The 19791-nt window shown below is 36.8% G+C and overlaps 1 protein-coding gene across 6 annotated transcripts in view; it reads right to left on the reverse strand.

Moving 5' to 3' along the window:
* Positions 1–19791, reverse strand: part of VTI1A (vesicle transport through interaction with t-SNAREs 1A) — a 251260-nt gene that overhangs the window by 207105 nt on the left and 24364 nt on the right. Inside the window, exon 4 of one of the 6 annotated variants that reach the window (XM_052677449.1) lies at positions 19466–19682. The exons of the other annotated variants lie outside the window; for them this stretch is intronic. Coding sequence (XP_052533409.1) covers positions 19578–19682 — 105 coding nt within the window. The 3' untranslated portion in view covers positions 19466–19577. Of the gene's footprint in view, positions 1–19465; positions 19683–19791 lie in introns of those variants that run through there. 6 annotated transcript variants of the gene reach the window in all.

Raw genomic sequence — 19791 nt, forward strand, 5'->3', positions numbered from 1 at the left:
ATCTTGGTCCCTATGCATTTATGCATACACTACTTCATTCTTTATCAGAATTCAGTTTCTCAAAGGTGCTTTCAGCTTTAGGCTGTTCTGTGTAACAGTTTGTCTGCCTTCTTACCTATGTGCCATCGTCTCCAAAAGAATAAAAAAACCAACAGTCAGGGATCAGTTAATGCATGAAAGTAATTAAAAAGTACTGCAAATTTAACTATAACTTCTCTTTCAGTCAAAGTAGTTGCTGCTTTTTGCTCTGCCTACTTGTATGTAATATACCATCCACTCTTACCTACGTTTGCTAGTGTGTTCCTCTAATATGCTTTTCAGTACTCTAATTTTATATAACTCCTTTCTATTGATTCCTCCAAGTGACCATCATTAAACTATAGTGTATAATTCTGAGAACTATCTCTACACATCTATGGAGCTGACTAAGTTAATCACCTTGCCTATTTAGTTAATGGAAATTCCTGAAAATGGTGTTCAGGATCACTTGTGTTCATTACTGATCAGACTCACTTTTCTGAAATGTCAGAAGTACTGCTAGGCACTCCCTCTGTGCTTGAAGTTGGCTTGTGTGAGCGCAGTTTGTCTTGATATGTATGGCAATCATTAGCATATATTTGCCCAATTTTTGACAAAGGTTTTGCACAACTTGCAGGCCCTCATCCACTTCAACCAGCAAAGCTGGAAGAAAATGAGAGTAAGACTAGAGAGGAAAGAAAACCCTTTCTCCTCAAACAGCAGTTTGAAAACTAACTTAACTTCACAAGCTGTCTTATTTCCTTCTTTCTTTCTATGCCTATCACCATGCAATTCCACCAAATCATTTACCAATAAATGCTATTTAGAGGACAAGTAGCAACTACACAACAGCATCACATACTCCAGACTGCCTGCTCCACAGACTTTTTTTGCTTTGTAGGAGGCCCCTCATTACAAAAGATGTTTCCTAAATCTTGGAAAACCAAGATAAACTTCAGTGCCTTGGAACAATGAAGAGATAAACAGAGAATATGAAATTGTGGAGCCATGCTTCCAAGTGGACAGGACATAGGACATCTACGCTGTAAGGGCAAACCTTCAAAGAGAGCGCTCCCACAGTGAGGCAGCAAGAAGAAAGGGAGGAAAAGAACTAATTAGCTCATGCTATTGGAAAGCATGATAAGACTCTCAAATAAATCAAAACATGAAATGATCAGAAAATACCTTTGTTTCAGTCAGTATTTCCACCTGAAGCCTAAGTTTCTGCTGCCAACACTAATAGGACATCTGCAGGTACATTCCACCAGCTTCTCCCTTTTCCAAAAAGAAGTATCCAAGTAATACTTCCTCCATTAGTTACTTCACTGTCCTTATCAGCCTGTAGCCATACTCTCTGATTAGATGCTAAAAAAGATCATTAACTTACAAAAACCTGTAGTTGGGATGAAGAAACTGCCATTCTTGGATGCTACAGCCATTGTACTCAGCTCTTCCAATCTTTGGGTATCTAGCAGTGGGTAAAGCCTAGAACAGTTAGCATGTTTTATCTTTTAGGCTCTTTTGTTAAAAGTACAATTTTGCTACAGAGCTCAGTTCTATTAATAATGTATTTTGGCCACTGAGAACTCAAAGAGTGAAAAAAAAACAAAACCAAAAGGAAACCAAAAAGACAGATTTTGGATACTTAAAATTAGGGCAAAGCAGATGAATGAAGTTTCCAAAACAGCTGAATCACCCCACCTAAATTTGTACCACTCTGATAGGATCTATTTTAAACTTAGGAATCTTAAGCTGGTCTTTCCAAAAATACTTTTTATTGCATAAAAAGCTATTTTTAGGCACTGTCCTTTTTTCACTGAGTGTACACATTACTGAGATATACATATGTACAGCAGTAGACACATTTTTAATTCCTAAAACGAGTGTATGGAGTGAGAAAATATTACCTGAGTTCTTAAGGTCTTAATCACAATGGTGAGTTCTTAAGGTCTTAATCACAGTGAATACATACCTAATAATAGTCTGTTCATTGAAAGTAACAAAAGATAATTTCTGACATTCTCATTAAATACGAAATAAAATAATGCATGATGTAAGAAGAATTAAATAGGAAAACAGCATAATTAACGTGGCTTGCATACAAATGCACCCACATGTTGCTCAATTTGTGTGTTTCAGTACAAGCATTTTGGACCATAAGCACATTAGCTCAAACTACAAATTAATGAAAAGGAAAATGAAAAATACTTGGTGTGTAACATGAGCCAGGCAAAACTGATTTTTGTATTTTGTTTTCCATGTTTTCTGACTTTACCACTTTTACACTGATGCTATTTAGCTAGGATTCCTCTCCTTTCTCCCAGTTCATGTATACTTACCCACAGACACATTGCCTTGTTTGAAAAAAAATTGTCTGATCTTAATAATTTTAATAGTTAAGTGGTCACAATTAGGCTTTGAAGTTTGCAGCAGATTGGAGGACCACCAAGAGCTACTGGGACAGAACCAGTTGTTTCATGCTGTGTTAAATCAATAGCTAATATGATAAAATACTAGCCCAATGTTCAGACATGGCATTTTCTAGTTTTATCACAAGATGATGATTAGCAGTTATTGCTTTACACTACCTGAGATAAAAGTCAGTAACTAATCCGCTACCTACAATTCATCTATCTGAAGTCCTCCTTTTTATACTGCCTCCTCATTTGAGTTCTCCTTCTCCCTCATTCAGTCTGAATACTTATAACCAATATTCATTTCTTAATATGTATAAAATGAATGGAAAATATTTTATGGACACATCTGCATCAAAAATTCCCATCCCAATTCCACCCTATTTGCTTAAATTCTTCAAAAGCTAAGTCTTAAGCCATTCAACACAGTATAACAGAAAGACAGTATATTTATATAAAATATTGTTATTTGCAGAGTATTTGACATTTAAAGTGTCTTTCTGACAGGCTTCAGCTAACTTGTTATTTTTCCCCTTAACTATATCATAATCAGAAAGGCTCCCTATGAATGGACCAACATAGAATAAAAAGAATGAGAAACACTGATACTCGCAGTAGCTCATTTCCCAGTAAATACTGATGTCCAAACTAAAAAAAAACCCAGTGTGAAGTTCTATTTTGCCCCTGCACATATGTTGTCACCAACAATACTTACACATTTCTACTGATCTTGTTTATAGCTGCCTAGATTTTCCCTGCCATGACAATATAGTGCGAACCTTAAGGAAAATCTCACTTTATTGTGAGCATAGAGTGCACAAAGACTGCCATATCAGTCACAACTTCAATTAGTCCAGTACTTATACTGCCTCCTGCAGTGACCATTAACATACAACAAAGGGAAATCTTAAGGAACAGAGCAGGTACAGCACGATTCTCATTTCAGTAGGTGCTGCCAGTTGCTGATGACCAGCAGTTTAGAGGCTTCCTCAGTATAAGGTACATCTAGATCCTCACACCTATTAAATTTTGATGGCTACCAATTACACAGTACTTCTTTTATTTAAGTAGCAACTGAACACACATTCATACACAAGATTAAAGATGTTCAGATGTCAATACCAGGCCCAAGATTAAATTCCAAAGCAATTTTAATTTGTACAAAACCAAAGAGAAACTCCAAAGAAAGAAGGTAACATTTCAAATATTAAATACAATTACTATCACAGAATATTGTAAAATCTTTTCCTTTGACCACCATTTAAGCAATATGAATTTAATTCAGCAGTTCTCAAACAGCTTTGCAGGGTAAATTCCATAGTAAGAGAAAGATTCTCTAAAGAATCAGTTTCCAGCTCATGTTCATACACGTCCGTTGCTCTCCCAGTCTCTACACAAACTCCAGCAAATATTCAAATTACTCAGATTAGAAAATAGAACTGTACTCTACAGTCACGTTATATATCTACACAGCTCCTTTGAACTGCAAGGAAGCCCCAGTACCATTTGACCAAACATCTGTCCCTCCACCCCACCAGCTGTTCTTGTGTGGCACAGTTTAGAAACTTCTAGTATAACAAAGCTGTTCACATCAAATAAAGATGATCTGATGCAAAGAAAACAAAGTTAGATAGCATATGGCAACATAGTATTTCCAACTCCAATTCATGAACCAGACATACAAAACCTACACAGAAAGAATGGATGAAATGGAGGGAAAAAAAAATCCACTTATGTAACAGATCTGAATATTTTTTATTCCAAAGCATTCACTGACAGCCAACATTTATTTCATAATTTCAGGTTAAAATTTCAACCTCAAAACATATTCACAGAAAGATACAGAGAATGAGAGCAATCACTTCTCCCAAGCAGTCAGGTGATGTCCTCCATCATTCCTTTCTTTCTGTCTTTCATGAGTTTTACACCTCTCACAGTTTGTACCTTCTTTCCCCAATTTGTCACTCTTTCTCCAGTGCAAAACGTATCACGATGCATCACAAAGGGGGGTCTGGAACACAGGCCATATGAGGAGAGGCTGAAGGAGCTGGGCATGTTCAGCCTGGAGAAGAGGAGGCTCAGGGGAGACCTCATTGCTCTCTATAACTTCCTGAAGGGAGGCTGTAGTGAGCTGGGGGTCGGCCTCTTCTCTCGTGTCATTAGTGATAGGACCAGGGGGAATGGCTTCAAGCTACGGCAGGGGAGATTCAGGCTGGACATGAGGAAGTATTACTTTTCGGAAAGGGTGGTCAGGCACTGGAACGGACTGCCCAGGGAGGTGGTGGAGTCACCGACCCTGGGGGTGTTCAAGGAAAGGCTGGATGTTGTATTGAGGGACATGGTTTAGTAGGAGCTATTGGGAATAGGTGAACGGTTGGACTGGATGATCTTTTAGGTCTTTTCCAACCTTGGTGATTCTATGATTCTATGATTCTATGATTCTAAAGTGCGATGAAACATCTTCAGTTTCTCTTATGGACAGCCATTTTGCCATTGCCTGTTGATACCTTCACTCTGCTCAGTTGTTTGGATCCTCTCCTGATTTCCTTCCCAGCCCCCACCCAGTACGAAATGCCATACAATGAACAGGACCTGTTGTCTCTCACAGCCTATGCCATCATTGCTATTTATCCATTGCCAGTGGGCTCACAGCTATGTTACTCATTGCTACCACAGGTGACTTCATGGTTCTGTAGGAGAACATTTGCCATTAGAACCAGGATCACAACATGTTTAAAAGTTTCGAGAGAAGCGGCACCAGAGAAAAAGCTCAGGTGATTGTTAGTTTACTTTTCACTTTTTTCCTCCATTAAATGGAAATATATAAACCAAATGATGCAATTGAGGTATATAAGCAAAACAATGCATGACTTACAACATTCAAAGTACTATTCACTTTGACCACAAAAGGTAATTTACTGGTTGCAGGACTATGAAAAATCTACCAGTATTCTCTTTAAAATCTACTGATTATCAATTTGTGTGTTGGAAGTATTTCATAGAATGGCAAAAGCTTTTGCAAGAGATGGAGAAATTTCAATTGCAAGACAGTAAGTACTTGAGAGGTAAAATGCATTTTGTTCTGAAAGATCGAGAAAAAAATGCAAAATACAATTTTCCAGTTGATCTTAGATACACTATATGATGAACTATCTATGGCTTATATTACTTATTTACCTGGATTTTGCAAGGCATAAAATAATGCAAGTTCACAACATCAAAGAGATCAATAAATCTACAGAGTTGAGAGAAACCAGCAAGAATTAGGGTCTTTCAAGAGATACTCGTAAGTGAATGTATAAGACATTTATGAACACATATGTCTATAAAAAATTATTTGACAGCCAAAGATATCCTGAGAATTTCCAAGTATCAAAGTGTACACCATTCGCCCTGACAGTAACACATTTCAACCATCAAGAAGTCTTCAAGACTAAGTTCATGCCTTGGATGGCCGTCAACTTGGGAAAACACTGTCCTGCATTTGTCCAGAAGAGCAACACAGAGGTGTTAACTCCAGAAATTATTTTAGTATCTATTTTTATCTTGGAAAAAATACTTGCAAGATATCATTAGCAACCACTACTTGCTTTCCAAAATGATAGTTCATAGATAGCCACTAAAGAGAGCATATTTGTCTGTATCAGCCTGAAAAATACAGCCAAGATACAGTGGCTGGGTTTCCTATTCCACTGTATTATGGACCTACTTTCAATTCTATAATAATATGAACTATGTCCTATACAGACAAAAACCCTTCAGATTAGATATTGCCATAAACTAGATCCAATGATTAATTTATTTAGGCATTATCTGTGAAGTGTGGAGAGAAGCATTCTGTATTTTTCTAAGAATCTTCTTATCTTTCTAGTTTCACAAAGGAGTATTCCTTATGTCAGCTCTCCATTGTTCTCAGAGGTCAGATATTCCTTATTATTATTAAGAAGGAACTACCAGTCCACTATCTCAGAGAATGGTGTGCATGCATATTTCTTCTTTGGTTGATTTACAGACCCAAGGAACGTGGATTACCTTTGCTATCTGCACATACAAGCTCTGCTAAAATTTTGGCATTCAGTCAGCTTTTATCTTGGGGACCCCAATGTGTACTGTTAGGCAACACAGAGCACCTATCCAGATGAAATGTCATACAAATAGAGTTTTGTTACAAGTTCAAATTGCATTGGGGAGTACGCCAACAAAAACAAAAGTCAGCAATTTAAAACAAGAAACCAGCCCCTCTGCTGACAGGAACAAATTACTATATTCAAAATGAATAAGAATTACTGTGGATCACAAATCCACGGTACGAACTCGACACAAAGGGTGAAAAAGTATTTCTCAAACTAATTATTTAGTAACTCTGTGTTCTGATACAAAACACTGGCTACAAATAAAATACCACACAAAATAATACAAATAAGTTTATAAAAGCACATATAGAGGGACAATCAAAGACTAATTAATTATTTAGCAACTGGTAGCACTAAGAGAGGAGATAAGCAAAGATTCATTAGAGTTCAAAAGTAAACTTTTGCAATTGGTCAAATGGTGCAGCAGTATGTTGTACTTCTAACAACTCCAAGACCTGGTTTCTAGGCAATGACCTTCAAGAGGCTGAGAGCACGGCAAGGTGACGCGTGCATCTTTTGGGGCAAAGATAGAAGTAGCTGCAAAAACACAATACATTTTGTTAGCCCACCCTAGGAGCAAAACTGATTTCTGTTCTCACAGAAACCACACAGAAGGTCTAGCACAATCTTTTCAAAGAAATCTTCTGATCACTCTGTAATTATTCCTCTTAGAGTGACCCCATTCCATAACAAACCATTCATGAAAAGACCTTGAAAACACTTTCCCTCTGAAACTTGGTAGTACTCTACAGACCTTAGCATCTGAACTAGGAGTTGTTTCTCTTTTATGGATTATAGCAGTTTAAAAAGAAACTTTCATCTGCAAGCTAATTAGAATGAAATATGTCTAAATGATTTTTTAAGTTTCTGTTCTGCTGATTTTAATATTCTTTTATTTCAGATTTTTTTTTTTAACTTGGTGAAAAAACTTAATTTGTTCACTTATTTTCACATCTCCTTCTCTGACAAATAAAGGAATCTTCATTTACATCTGCATGATTCCTGAAGTATTACCTTATAAATTATCACGATGAGAAAAAAGTAATGTGAAATAGTAGCACAAAATTGAGTGTGACACGAATTAAAAAACTAACCATGTCCTTCATATGCTGGCTGCATAAGCTTCCTGCTCCATAATGAATCCCAGTCATCACAAAGCAAAGGGGAGGAAATGCAAATCAGCATCAGAGTTTGTTTCTTTGCTGAATGCAGCTAAGAATTTGCTCAAAAAAGTTATTTGTCACCTCTTCACTTAAGTGCTCCTCTGTGCTGGCAATTCACTCATCTTCATTTAGTATCTTTCAGTGGTTCTCTCTTGGCCTCATAGATTCTCAACTCTTAAACAGAATGACTAAGCCCAGCTGACTACTGAAAGGGTAGAGCTATAGTTAGGCTGGTCTTTCTGAGAAGCATGTGATATTGTCATCCATGAGCTAAAAGGACAGAAATCCTGATAACTACAGTTCAAAGACAAAAGAGTGTGCTTCCTACAGGGTAACTTGGTTACAGCCCTGAGAGCATGGGAGGTTTGTATTTTTCCACCCCACTTCTACTGTGTTTGGACTGGAGACCAATAACGACATTTTTCGTCAGTTTCTTGATAAGCCCCAGGAAAGCATCCTCACTATTCACAACAGAACTCAAGATTCCAATTTTTCCATCTCGAGTTATAAGAAAGATACTGTATTGTATAGGAACTGGCATTTCAACTTGTATTTCCCCATTTATAAATGCTAACACTGCAAAACATGTCATTCTTCTGGTATGAGGTATGAAAGAAGGCCTTGACTATGCATTCACTGCCTGAAATTGTTTCAGTTTGAGGAACCAGAACAAAAGAAAGAGCAGAGGAACACTAAGGGCCCATAGCTCAACCTCTATCTTAATTAAATCATTTGCATATAAATAGTATAAATATAAGGCACTAGTAATTAATAGCAACAAAATTGTGAAAACATTGTTTTGTAGAAAATACAGAATAGCCATGTCACTTTCAATCTTTTTAAATAAATATAGGTGACAAATAGGTCACTGAGCCCTGAGTTCAACAGCAGTTGCAAACACTCAGCATCTTAGCCTCAGCCCTAATACAGCACAGTCAAGATGGTTTTTTTGAACATCATCACAGAATCATGATTAGCCTAAACAAATTTGATGGTCGTCTTATATTTTTCAGGGGTGAGCATAAATATAAGGTTGTCTCTTTCCCTCTTGCACTTTTTTCTTTGCTCTCCAAAGCCAATCTACATTTTAGAAGTTACCACAACGGCCAGCAGACAGATGTGATGATAAACCTTGCCTTTCCTTGTACTGAGGAGCCTGATCTCTACATGACTACATCAGAGAGTAGGTCTAGAAAGGAAACTATGCATCTAAAGAGCAAAATGAAAGGCAACATACATAATACAGGCAATATACTTGCACAGGTACATACCTATTACATTCTAGTTTACTTAGTAAAGAGATAAGGGAAAAAGCAAAACTGATTTAATTTTAATTTGTGATTTATTTTTTTTTTACTTCCTGTAATATTCATAAGACATTTAGAAGTATAACATTTTTTCTAGTTGTTACTAAATCTGTTTACAGTTGTTCTTGTGACAGTAGCAGTGATATTTAATCAATACCTGCATGGTTTGTGGTTTGCAATCAAGACATGATTTTTTATTTAAAATAATAGTAATGTGTCTTTATATTAGAATTAGTAGGAGAATATTTAAGTTGTATTGAAGTTTTTCAATATACACAAGCATTCAGCTACTTCTTGCGGTCATTTTCTTCTCATTTATAGGGAAAAATATTTCTCTGTCAAGGGCTGAAGTTTTTAAAACTATAACACTATTCTGTTAAATTCAGTTAAATTCAAGTTGAAAGATAGAAAAACAAAATCTACCTACATCTCTCAATATGGATTTTGGTAAATGGGCATGGGATGAAATCTTCTGGTGGACAGCTTTATGAGGGAGAGGGTAAGAAAGCAATTGACTAATTACTTTTTAAACAGCACTTCTCTGCAATGAAAGAATTTAGGAAAACAAGCCTCCCCAAATCTGAATGGAAAAGTTCTCACTAATGACTCAATTTGGGGAAAATATCGAATTTTTCTCACTCCACGGTGACAGCATTCCTACCATATTTTCCTACTGAATGAACAGGGAATACATGAACACCAGCTATGCGGTCGCATGAAGAAGCTCTCTGACATAGCAATTAAATGACGAACGTGGCTGGAAGCCTAAAGATCAAGTACTTCAGTTTTAAAGCTTTGTATCATTAGCATCATAACCTAGGTAAATAAAATATTGGCTTGGTTTAAAATAAGTCAAATAACTGTGAGTTTGCATATCACAAAGTGTTTATTCTTCACTAACAAAGCTAATGTGAAGGTCAGATACTTAAATTCTTTGGGCAGAGAAGACATCTTTCTCCCTTTAAAGCATCTGCTGCAGCATGGTCACCAGATCGAGGGAGTTATTTGAGCTCTACTGAATTCCAAGTAACACAGGAATATTGTACAACACTGTTTCTCATTAATAAAATTGCTAAGAGGAAAATATTAGCCTTACTGTACAGTTACACAGTCATACTAAAAACACTAATAGTCTGAGTGAACACTCAATAGTAGACCAAAAATTGCTTCAGACAAAAAAAATAAATAAATAAATAGCAGGAACAGCACTTTTAAACAACTTAGATACAAGACAAGACCAGTAATAATCACAATAGGCAGTATGGATTCTCAATTTGTTTATAACATCTAATGGCAAATGAGACTTTATCCAGTGTTATCCAGAGAAGTTTATTTCTTTAATTGGAGACTTCTACAACTAGATTAAAAAAATCCTAAGGAACTCTCAACACAAATTTTTCATTTCCGGAAGTCTGATAGTTGGTTGCTGTATGGATTTTAAGTGCCACTGTTTCAAAGACGACAGTCATGTGCTAACATGGATTGCTTACGTGTAACCAATGTAAGACAGAACTTAGAATTGTTTTACTTCCAGGTGTATCACCTATAAGTAAAGTTAATTGTTGATAACTATAAAGTTCAACACTCAGTACCCCAAGAAACGTCTGAAATACTTCATTAAGTTTTCCCATTTCCTATACTAAATATTTTGGCACCACCAGTAACTTTGTCAACTCTTTCATCTACGTATTAAGATCATCTACAAATACAAGAGTGGGAAACTGCAAAGATCCACTGCTGAGTTTCCTCTGCTGTGAAAATTGACTGTTTCTTCTCATCCTTCGTTACCTTTTTTTTTTTTTTTTTTTTTACCTAATCCATCAAACTCATTCTCTCTTATGCTACAAGAACATTTTCTGAATGGAAATCTACCAAAGCATCTCCAGACACAGTAAACTTGTTCATTTTGATTAATTAAAGAGAGTTTCAAAGTTGCATACATCAAGAAAAATGCAATGGAGTGAACTCATTAAACGAAGGGTATGAAGTGCAGCTTTACGTTCTAGATGCTGAGCAATATTTATTTCCCTGAATATATCCTTAGAAACTCCTTCTCACCCTGTGAAGTGATTTGAGTCACACATCCTCAAGATCTGCTGTATGAATGCATCCGATTTTTAATTTATTTATCTTAAAGAGAACCTTTGCTGACACCTAGCAGATAAATGATTAATTGCAATTCTTTGCGTCTTTGTGGAAGTCCAACAAGATGTTTCTGAGCCCCAAGTAAAAGCTTTATCCAGACAGAGCATAAATGGTGTGCAGATATGCATAAACACATCCACAGAGTAAACAAAAGTACAACCCTAATGAAGTATTTCCTAAATTATTTTCCTTGGGAACAGATATTCTCATGTGTTTTATAATTCCAAACATCTGCTCAAATCTAAGCAGATAATAGCCTTAAGGCAATAAACACATAAATAAATTAAAATCCATGCAATGCAGAGAACACTATATAACTTCAGAGCCACATTAACTTACTAAACAAGAGACTTCACTACTAACTGTACAAGAGAAGCACCTACCTCTACCCACAAAATAATATTGTCCAGTTACATAAGATTAAACGAATTAAACCAAGTGAAGGAATATGTTAATGTGAACCAGAACTACAGAGTCCTATTTGCTGTAGTGTCAGTGTCTACTAATACCATTATTATTAACCACTGCACTCTTTCTCAGTGATCTCTTACTTACTTACATAGAGAAATATCAAGAAGCTATGTGGGTTTTTGGTACATTCCAGTGCAGGCATTCTCATGGATGCTAGGGATATACCAATGACTTAGAGCCTTAAGGCAATAAACACCTAATAATAATAATGTCAAGTGTTTGACAGAGATTTCAAAAGTAATATACTTCTATACTGACTTTCCAAGATACTCCAGCTCTCCCACCCTAATCAATAGATTCCTACAGGAAAAATACAAGAACTATGCTTCACCTATAGTACACCTCCAGTATCTATAATACTTTACTCAACATTGTATATAAATCTAAGTGTATCCTTCTGTTGGCTATAAATTCAGTTCCACTTCAAATCTCATCATCAATATACTCTGCTTCATTTTAAAATAGGAAAACTCACCCCCTTTGGGAAAGACTTAATCAGAAATGGGTTTCCTTTTTTTTCCCACCAGTAAGTACTTCCCAGATTGCAGAGCCATCTTGAATCATGCCCCAGAAAAAGATCATCACTTCCTAAAGACACTCACAAGGTAGCATTCTAGAAGTTTATGAATCCTCATTCTTTGTAAGAAAGAGCACTTTGAAACCTTTCATGCTACTTTTGTGACTTCCTCCAATGACTTCAGGATTAACTCTGCTAGAAGCTTCCATTTATATTTCTTTATCTGGTAGACTCTGGGTACATTGGTTGCTCAACCACACTGGAACTTCATTGGAAAGAAAATATGTCAATGACATTCTCCAAATGGCAAATGACTGAATTCACGGCTGTTCAAATACCTTGCTAAGTCTGAAACATGTTTCTTAAGACAAGACCTTGTCAAAGGATAAAATTTCAAAAGCACTTATTAATCTAAAAAAACAAGCCCTCCTGAACTACGAAATGAGGTACTCATCTTCCCTGGAGTTTCAATGTATCCTTTTACAGATTACCCTTGAGAATTTGAAAATTTCACCTGAAAAGACATAAGACTAGAATTTTTAAGGGAGGTCTAAGCTGCTCTGCTCTGAAAGCCATTGAGGATTGAGCACTGACTCCTTCAGGGCCCTTTCTGAAAAATACCAACCTATACCTTTTAAGTTTCCACAGGTAAAAGAACACAGCAGCTACAAACGATGGTTTGACAATGGGGAAAAAAGAAGACAAAGATGGCAATGGTAGTAGTCAGAGGAAACGCTTCAGCATCTTCCTATAGACCTAGAGAGAAAGCAGCTTTGATAACGGCCTCAGAAGCAGCTCAATCTTCTGCACTGTGGCATGAAGCAGCTGCAGCATGGACTGATATAAAGGGGGAAACAGATCAGGAGGAATAAGATGAAGAAAGGGGAATAGTGAAAGCAGACTACCACCTAATTATGTCCTTGGTGGAGGAAAAACTCAGAAAAATATCAAGATGAAAAGAGTTTTGAATCAGTGCCTTCCTCTAAATGCAAAGAAGGGAAAGGAAACTAAATACCATTGCACCAACCTGCAGCAGTATCTCCTTTCCCTTTGGACTCTCAGCTGATAATTAGGTGATGGGGAACCAAAATCAAAGATCCAGTGCTTGACTTAGTTCAAGCCTAATTTCACCAAGGAGTAGATACAATAAGTACAGTCAGAACATTGCAGGTTTGGCATTTTAAAAGCTGCATGCACATTCATGACTTGGTTATACAAAACAACCACTTCAAATGCTATACCACAGCATTCGCTTCTATATCTTTTCCTCCATGATGCTTTCTTTAGATACATTATGACACTAAGATATCACTTCAAATTTGTTTTTTTTTTTTTGCTACAGTAGTCAAAGCCTCCTATTTACAATGATAATTGGTCCTCAAAAACAGTAGAGAAACCTCAAAAACGGCACTTCAATGGATTTTATCATATGAAGGACAGCCTCCAATAAGCAGACCATTAGGCTTTACCCTGGACATTCCACAATTTTTTTCATCCTTTTTATTTTGGAAAATATTTTTGCCTGAACCATAGATCAACTATTTTCACTGAGTCAAATGCTCAGTGAATCTCTTAATTATTTTAGGTTCACAAACTAAAAAGTCATAAACTTTACTGCTGCCTGTAATTTCAACTGTGTGCTGTCTCTCCTCACCAGTCTCCAAAAGCAACGCAAGGACAAAATTAAATAAAATGTGTTTATATATTAAATAGTCTTAAATTATATATAGTTTTAACTACCCCACAGATGCCTCAAGTCAAGGTAGCACTCCATATATAGAACAACTTTGGAAATATGTAACTGGATCTTGCATGAACTTTGGGCAACATCAGAAAGTTTGTAAAATACAAGAAGCATTAAAGTAATATGCAGTTTGGCTGAGGAATCAAAGATACTTTGAGTGAAGGCAGTTCAGTGTAATTATAATTTACTTTGTAAAGTCATTATAGCCTACAGTTATATTGACATAACTTGAATTTTCTTCCTCCATCTTTCATATTTAGTTATTTAAAAAAAAAACAATATATTTTACTCAGTTTTAGATCGTATTTCATTTTGATCCTTGGTCCCCCAAAAGGAACACAAACAAAATAAAACTACAAACAGAGACAGTTATTTAACCTTTTTCTTTGTTCTCAAAGTTGGAACCTTTGGAATAAGCCCCCTATTGGCAGACAATGACTTTCTCCAGCCCAAAGAACTCACTTGTTACTGCAGTAATACCACAGTGATCGAATATGTCATATCACACATTCACTGGGGAGAGACAACTTAAGCTCAGGAATGAGACTTCCTTATGAGATCAAGCAGAAAACATACTGGGCCAGAATTAAAAGTCATGATTTAGCCACAAACACCTGAAGGATCAGCAAAAGGCACACAATCCCACTTTCTTTTTCCTAGGCATGTTCTTTTTTTCCCCAGTCCTGTCCGTTGTGAAAGTCTTCAAAGATAAACAACTTGCTTGAGGTCTCACATCCAAAGAAGAAAAACCTGTGTTTCAAATACACATTGATTACATTCAAATACGTCATTTTACCAAACCATGATCATCTGAGCAGTAAGGCCCATCAGCCATCCCAATAAGCATCCACTCAAAGGGACAACGTTGCTGTTTTAACCTTGCTCGTCTTTCTGCCAAGTTCACTTGGCAAACGGGGGGAGCACTGTGCTCTGTAACGAGGAGGTAGCTCTGGTAAGCGGGACAACTGTCTCCTTTTAACAATCTTGTCTCTAGCTGAGGAGGTGGAAGCCTGAGCAGCTTTCTTTCCACTCCCAGCCATCTGTTATAAAACATAATAAAGGACAGTTTTGCATCAGCAATTATTATTGATAAAACCAAAATGCTCCGCCACCATCTCTAAAATGGGATTGTTTATTTTGTCAGTCTGAAGAGGAACTTACTTTCTCAGAAATACTAAGAGCAATTTGGATTCCTCAGTCCAGACACCCCTAAAACATTTTCCCAATATGTAGCATGTTTTGTGCCATTGATCTCCCCTGAGCTTAATCGTTATCTGCATTTTGGGGGAAAAGGGGAAACATCACCTCCTGCAGCATTTTACCACGAAACCCTAGATGTCAGAAGGCACAAGGCAAATACCACAGAAATAAAATTAACAAAAATAAAATGGAGAAAAAAAAAAATAATCCACAACCCAAAACACAATAGAAACAATACTTTGTGTTCCTATTTTAAGTGCCTCTCTCAATGCTATATGCATAGCAGCTAAAGGCAAGCTGGAAACCAGCCAGGTCCTGGCTGCCAGCAAAAATTTTGTCACCTCCTTTGAACATCTGAAGTATGTTTACCCAATAGATTTCATTAAATTACACTTCCATTAGGAAGCATACAATGTTGATACTCATCTCAAAGATAAAAGGGATCGCTAAGAGGCATGTCATCCTGCTCCCCAGCTGATTGCTATTTCTGGGCCAATCAAGGAAAGGAGCCAGAACAATACTTAGTTAAAAAAATGCAGCATCTCCCCAAGGACTACACACTAACAGACTGCAGCTCCATTATCAAAATAAGCATATCATTAATGACAATACACATACAGTGTGTTATTTTAATACAACTCATACACAACAAACAAGCTGTATTTGGGTCATTAGCTGAATTTGTAAAGCAGTATTTCCAAGGGTTAGAAACTCCTTATAGAGATACGAAGTTTATAGGCTGGGGGTGGCAGGGAACAAATATTTCATATGATCCCCAAATGCAGTGAATAGAATAATGCTGTGTGGTTTGAAATGCATTGTAGTAGCTAACTGAACAATAGGCTATTCAAACATAAGTTCCCATTTTAAAGTAATGCAGAAGTAATTTAAAACACCAGGCAGTGTTTTGCTAAGTATCTGAAGGATAATAAAAGCAAAATGTAGTTTATACTGCATGTATCACCTTTTGAATTATTATTACAACACAGTAAAAAAAAAAAAAAAAAGGGACAACAAACAAGACTCAAAGCAAAAGTTACAAATACTAAACACATATGTAGAAAAAAAAGCACTCAGACTGTGAGACAAGCCACTCAAATTCATGAGTCCACTAGGACTGTTCAGCTGTCATCCTACAGAAGGCTGAGCCCCTTGTAGTGGAGAGGAGGAGATATCTTTGTCTCTAAGCATTGGTGTTAGATGTAAGATGCTTACTGTGCTTCCTAATCTCCAATTCACATACAGCAATAAAGGCAAGAGGACAAAACCAAAACCTGACTAATTATAAACTAAAGTAACAGGAAAGGGCTGGGAGAGTATAGCTGTTCACAGCCAAGCTCTGCCCAGTCCTTCTGCAACAACCTGTGATTATTAATCTCTAAAAACACTCCTTGCTCAATACTCTGCAATTTAGATTTCAACCAATTTCTTTCAACATGCAGAAAACCTTTCGGTTTAGCCATATTTGACATATCATATGAACTCCAATTATCCATCTTTTTGCAATTAATCATCTCACAATTACATTTCCTGCACTTATAAGCATCCAGCTGGGAACTGAGTTTTAATCTAGGAAATAAAAAAAAAAGAGATTCAGGTTTCTAACAAATTACTTCTAATTAACCAGAACCTTTTCTAGTCATTCCAACCTAAAGACGCCTACAGCAAATGAAAGAATTCATTGTTTGCATTCCTAATGATATTTTAAAATTTCATTTCTATTTCCCCAATGAGTAACGTTCACAAAACTCACTGCATTTACATTTACCTAAACAAACATTCTGTTAAGAAGGAAATGCACAACAACAACAAAACCTAAGGGAGGAAAAGGAAGCTGGCATTCACTGAGCTTAAAAGCCACTAAATAAAACTGAGGAACCAAGATGCTAATTAATGGCAATTTCCAGAACTACTCAGTAGCTATGCTGTCCAGACTCCGCAAGAGTTATGGGGAATCTCAAAAGTGTATTTCTAAATAATCGTTTAGAAATGAAAGATGTAATTTTCTTTTCAGAACAAAATGTTCGGTTCTACTGATACAAGGTGGCAATTTTTAGACAATATAAAGGAAGTGGATTAAATGAACCCACCTAGTCAGATAACTCAGGAAACTAAGTCAGTGGTAGTTAAACATGAAAGGGCTTTGTCCCACTATGTTCAGCGATTTCCCCAGGGAAACATTCTGAATAAGAACCATGCAAAACATGCTCACTGCACGATTGGGAACTGCTTAGTATCACAGGGAGGTAACAGGAGGTAAGTATCAAATATAACAGTTTCATTTACATTAAGTCTTATCAATTTTCTCCAACTGTTTCAAAAAGTCAATGCAAACATCTGACAGAATAAGATTGCTGCAAAGTAAAGTATACCTTTCATGTTCTTTGGACAGTCAAATACCAGAGGGTTTTCTGTCAATTATTCAGTATCACAGATGTACATCCCAAATCTGTCCATCTAACTTACATAAAGAAAATAATATACAGCAGAAAAATGTCTTGTGAGCTACCCTTAAGTAATACATAAGTCGCTCTAACTGCAGAAATATTTCTGCTCAAAAGGCTGGTGTTCATTAACATGCTACTAAAGTTTCCACAGTACAACACTGGACTGCATTAATTGGCTGATTGATTCAATACAAAGCTAACGTAGTTAATTATTCTGGAAAAGAGTTATTTTTAATACACCTGAAGCCTTCCAAATCTATTAAATTTTATATGCCTGCACCAGCTTCCCATTACTTTGAGTTTCATTAACTTCCTCTGTAGGCACTCTGAGAACACCAAAATTGTTGATATAGTTTTGTTTTTGTTCATAACACAGAGGTCCAATTGTGACTGTGAATATCCTTTAACTCACTGAAAACAAGGAAACAACAACAAAGTCTGTGGTAACTTCCACCACCACTAGTAAAATGTAGCAAATTGCAATCCCTGCCACAGCAGCAACAGCTTTTCCAACTGTTCAGTGTCAGGAACAAATTAACACCAACCTCTGCTTCCCAAGCTTCTGCTTAACCTCTCCGTCTGGTGCACACACAGCACAGCACATTCAGCAAGGTGCAAGGAATCATTGCTGAGATACAGATATATCCTTAGCTGTTACAGAGCCTATATTTGAACCAGTCTGAATTCCTCATTGCTGAAGATTCCAACTCGAGAGCTGGTTGAAACACTACGAAATATCTACGAGCACATTTCAATCCATCAGTTTCTTTCTGATAGTGTTAAAGGAAGATCTGCCTGAAGAAGCAGTGAGAACATTATGGAAAAGTCATCTTAGCTGTGAAATTAGCCATCATGAGATAGAGCAAAAATCCAGAGTTACAGAAAGAGGATAATGTGTTTTCTCCTACTTCAAGCTTCTCACACCAGTAAAATGGGAGATTGAGATGGTCTACAGACTTCAGTGGGACTCAGGGCTGAGCTGGGCCACAGGAAACTGTAGAGCAGCGTCCTCCATCATAACTGGGACAGGGGCTGATGGCTCAGGGGCTAAATGGAGACCTGGGCCATCAGCGAGGTGGGGAGAGACTGCTGAGGGCCACTAAGGGTTATTGGTGCCCTCAGAACCCCGATAAGCATAAAGCAGGTAACTTCTGCAAGACACGGTACTCAACACAGCTTGTTGGGGCTGCAGAAATAGTCAAACATGGAGCATACAGGATCTATGGCACCACCAAAGAGGTCACACCAGAAACGTTTTGTATGCAAAGCAATCTGAACAGCAAATGTCTCTAACATTGCAAAAAATAGTATTACTGCTTTACTGCCCTGGAGTTACCCTTTCAAGCCCTGAACCATTGGCAAGTAAGGAACAAGCAGGTGATGTTACAGGGAGATTCAGAAGATATTAGACAAACATGAAGAATAAAAAGAAGTAGGAGAAAATACAACCCTCTCAGCCTCAGTCATTTAAGTAGGAACACCACAGAGAAAAGCTCTTAAGTGCAAATCTTTCTTATTGCAGCATTACTTCCAGTGGCACATGAAACAGCAATGATAACAGGCTCAAAAAAAAAAAAACTTTGAAAATAAAGTTAAAAGATACATGTAACTTAAAACTAACATCTTTTCCTACACAGAAAGGTTAAATTGTGGGGTTGACATTTGCATTTGTTACGTTGTCAACGTTTCCTGCCTATCAGCCTGTGTACAAACAATATCTAAAGATGTCATCTACATATTTATACCAAAGGAGTTTATGAACAAGACCTGTCAGTATATTTTAACACCTTTCCAAAACGTCAGCTTTCATCAGGTATAAACACAACATGTTTAATTTATTAGTTTGGTTTAATATAAAAAGTTGACAATCATATGTCACCATAACTATTGATAAGGTAAATAAGGACTACATAGAAACGTCAAAAAAGTTATTAAAATGTTTCTCAGCTTTCTGAATCAAATTGGGTTTATTGGCTTTTCTCTGTCAATAAGTGAATCACACATTTTTCTTCATATGGCTATTTCTGAAGTGACGTCCAAGAGTGAAGTGCACCGACATTTTCATTCTTGGAGAATCTGAATTCCTTTCTGACTGTCTGGGGCAGGGGACAGGTCTTTGTTTCCTCTTAAATACCAAACAAAACCAACAAAAAACATAAATACAAACTTGTTCATCTGTTTTTAAATACACACCAACGAGGAGTTCTTCTGAAGTGATCTAAAAAATGCAAA

Source organism: Tympanuchus pallidicinctus, unplaced genomic scaffold (assembly GCF_026119805.1).
Source record: "Tympanuchus pallidicinctus isolate F22 unplaced genomic scaffold, pur_lepc_1.0 scaffold16, whole genome shotgun sequence".
Taxonomy (NCBI): Eukaryota; Metazoa; Chordata; class Aves; order Galliformes; family Phasianidae; genus Tympanuchus; species Tympanuchus pallidicinctus.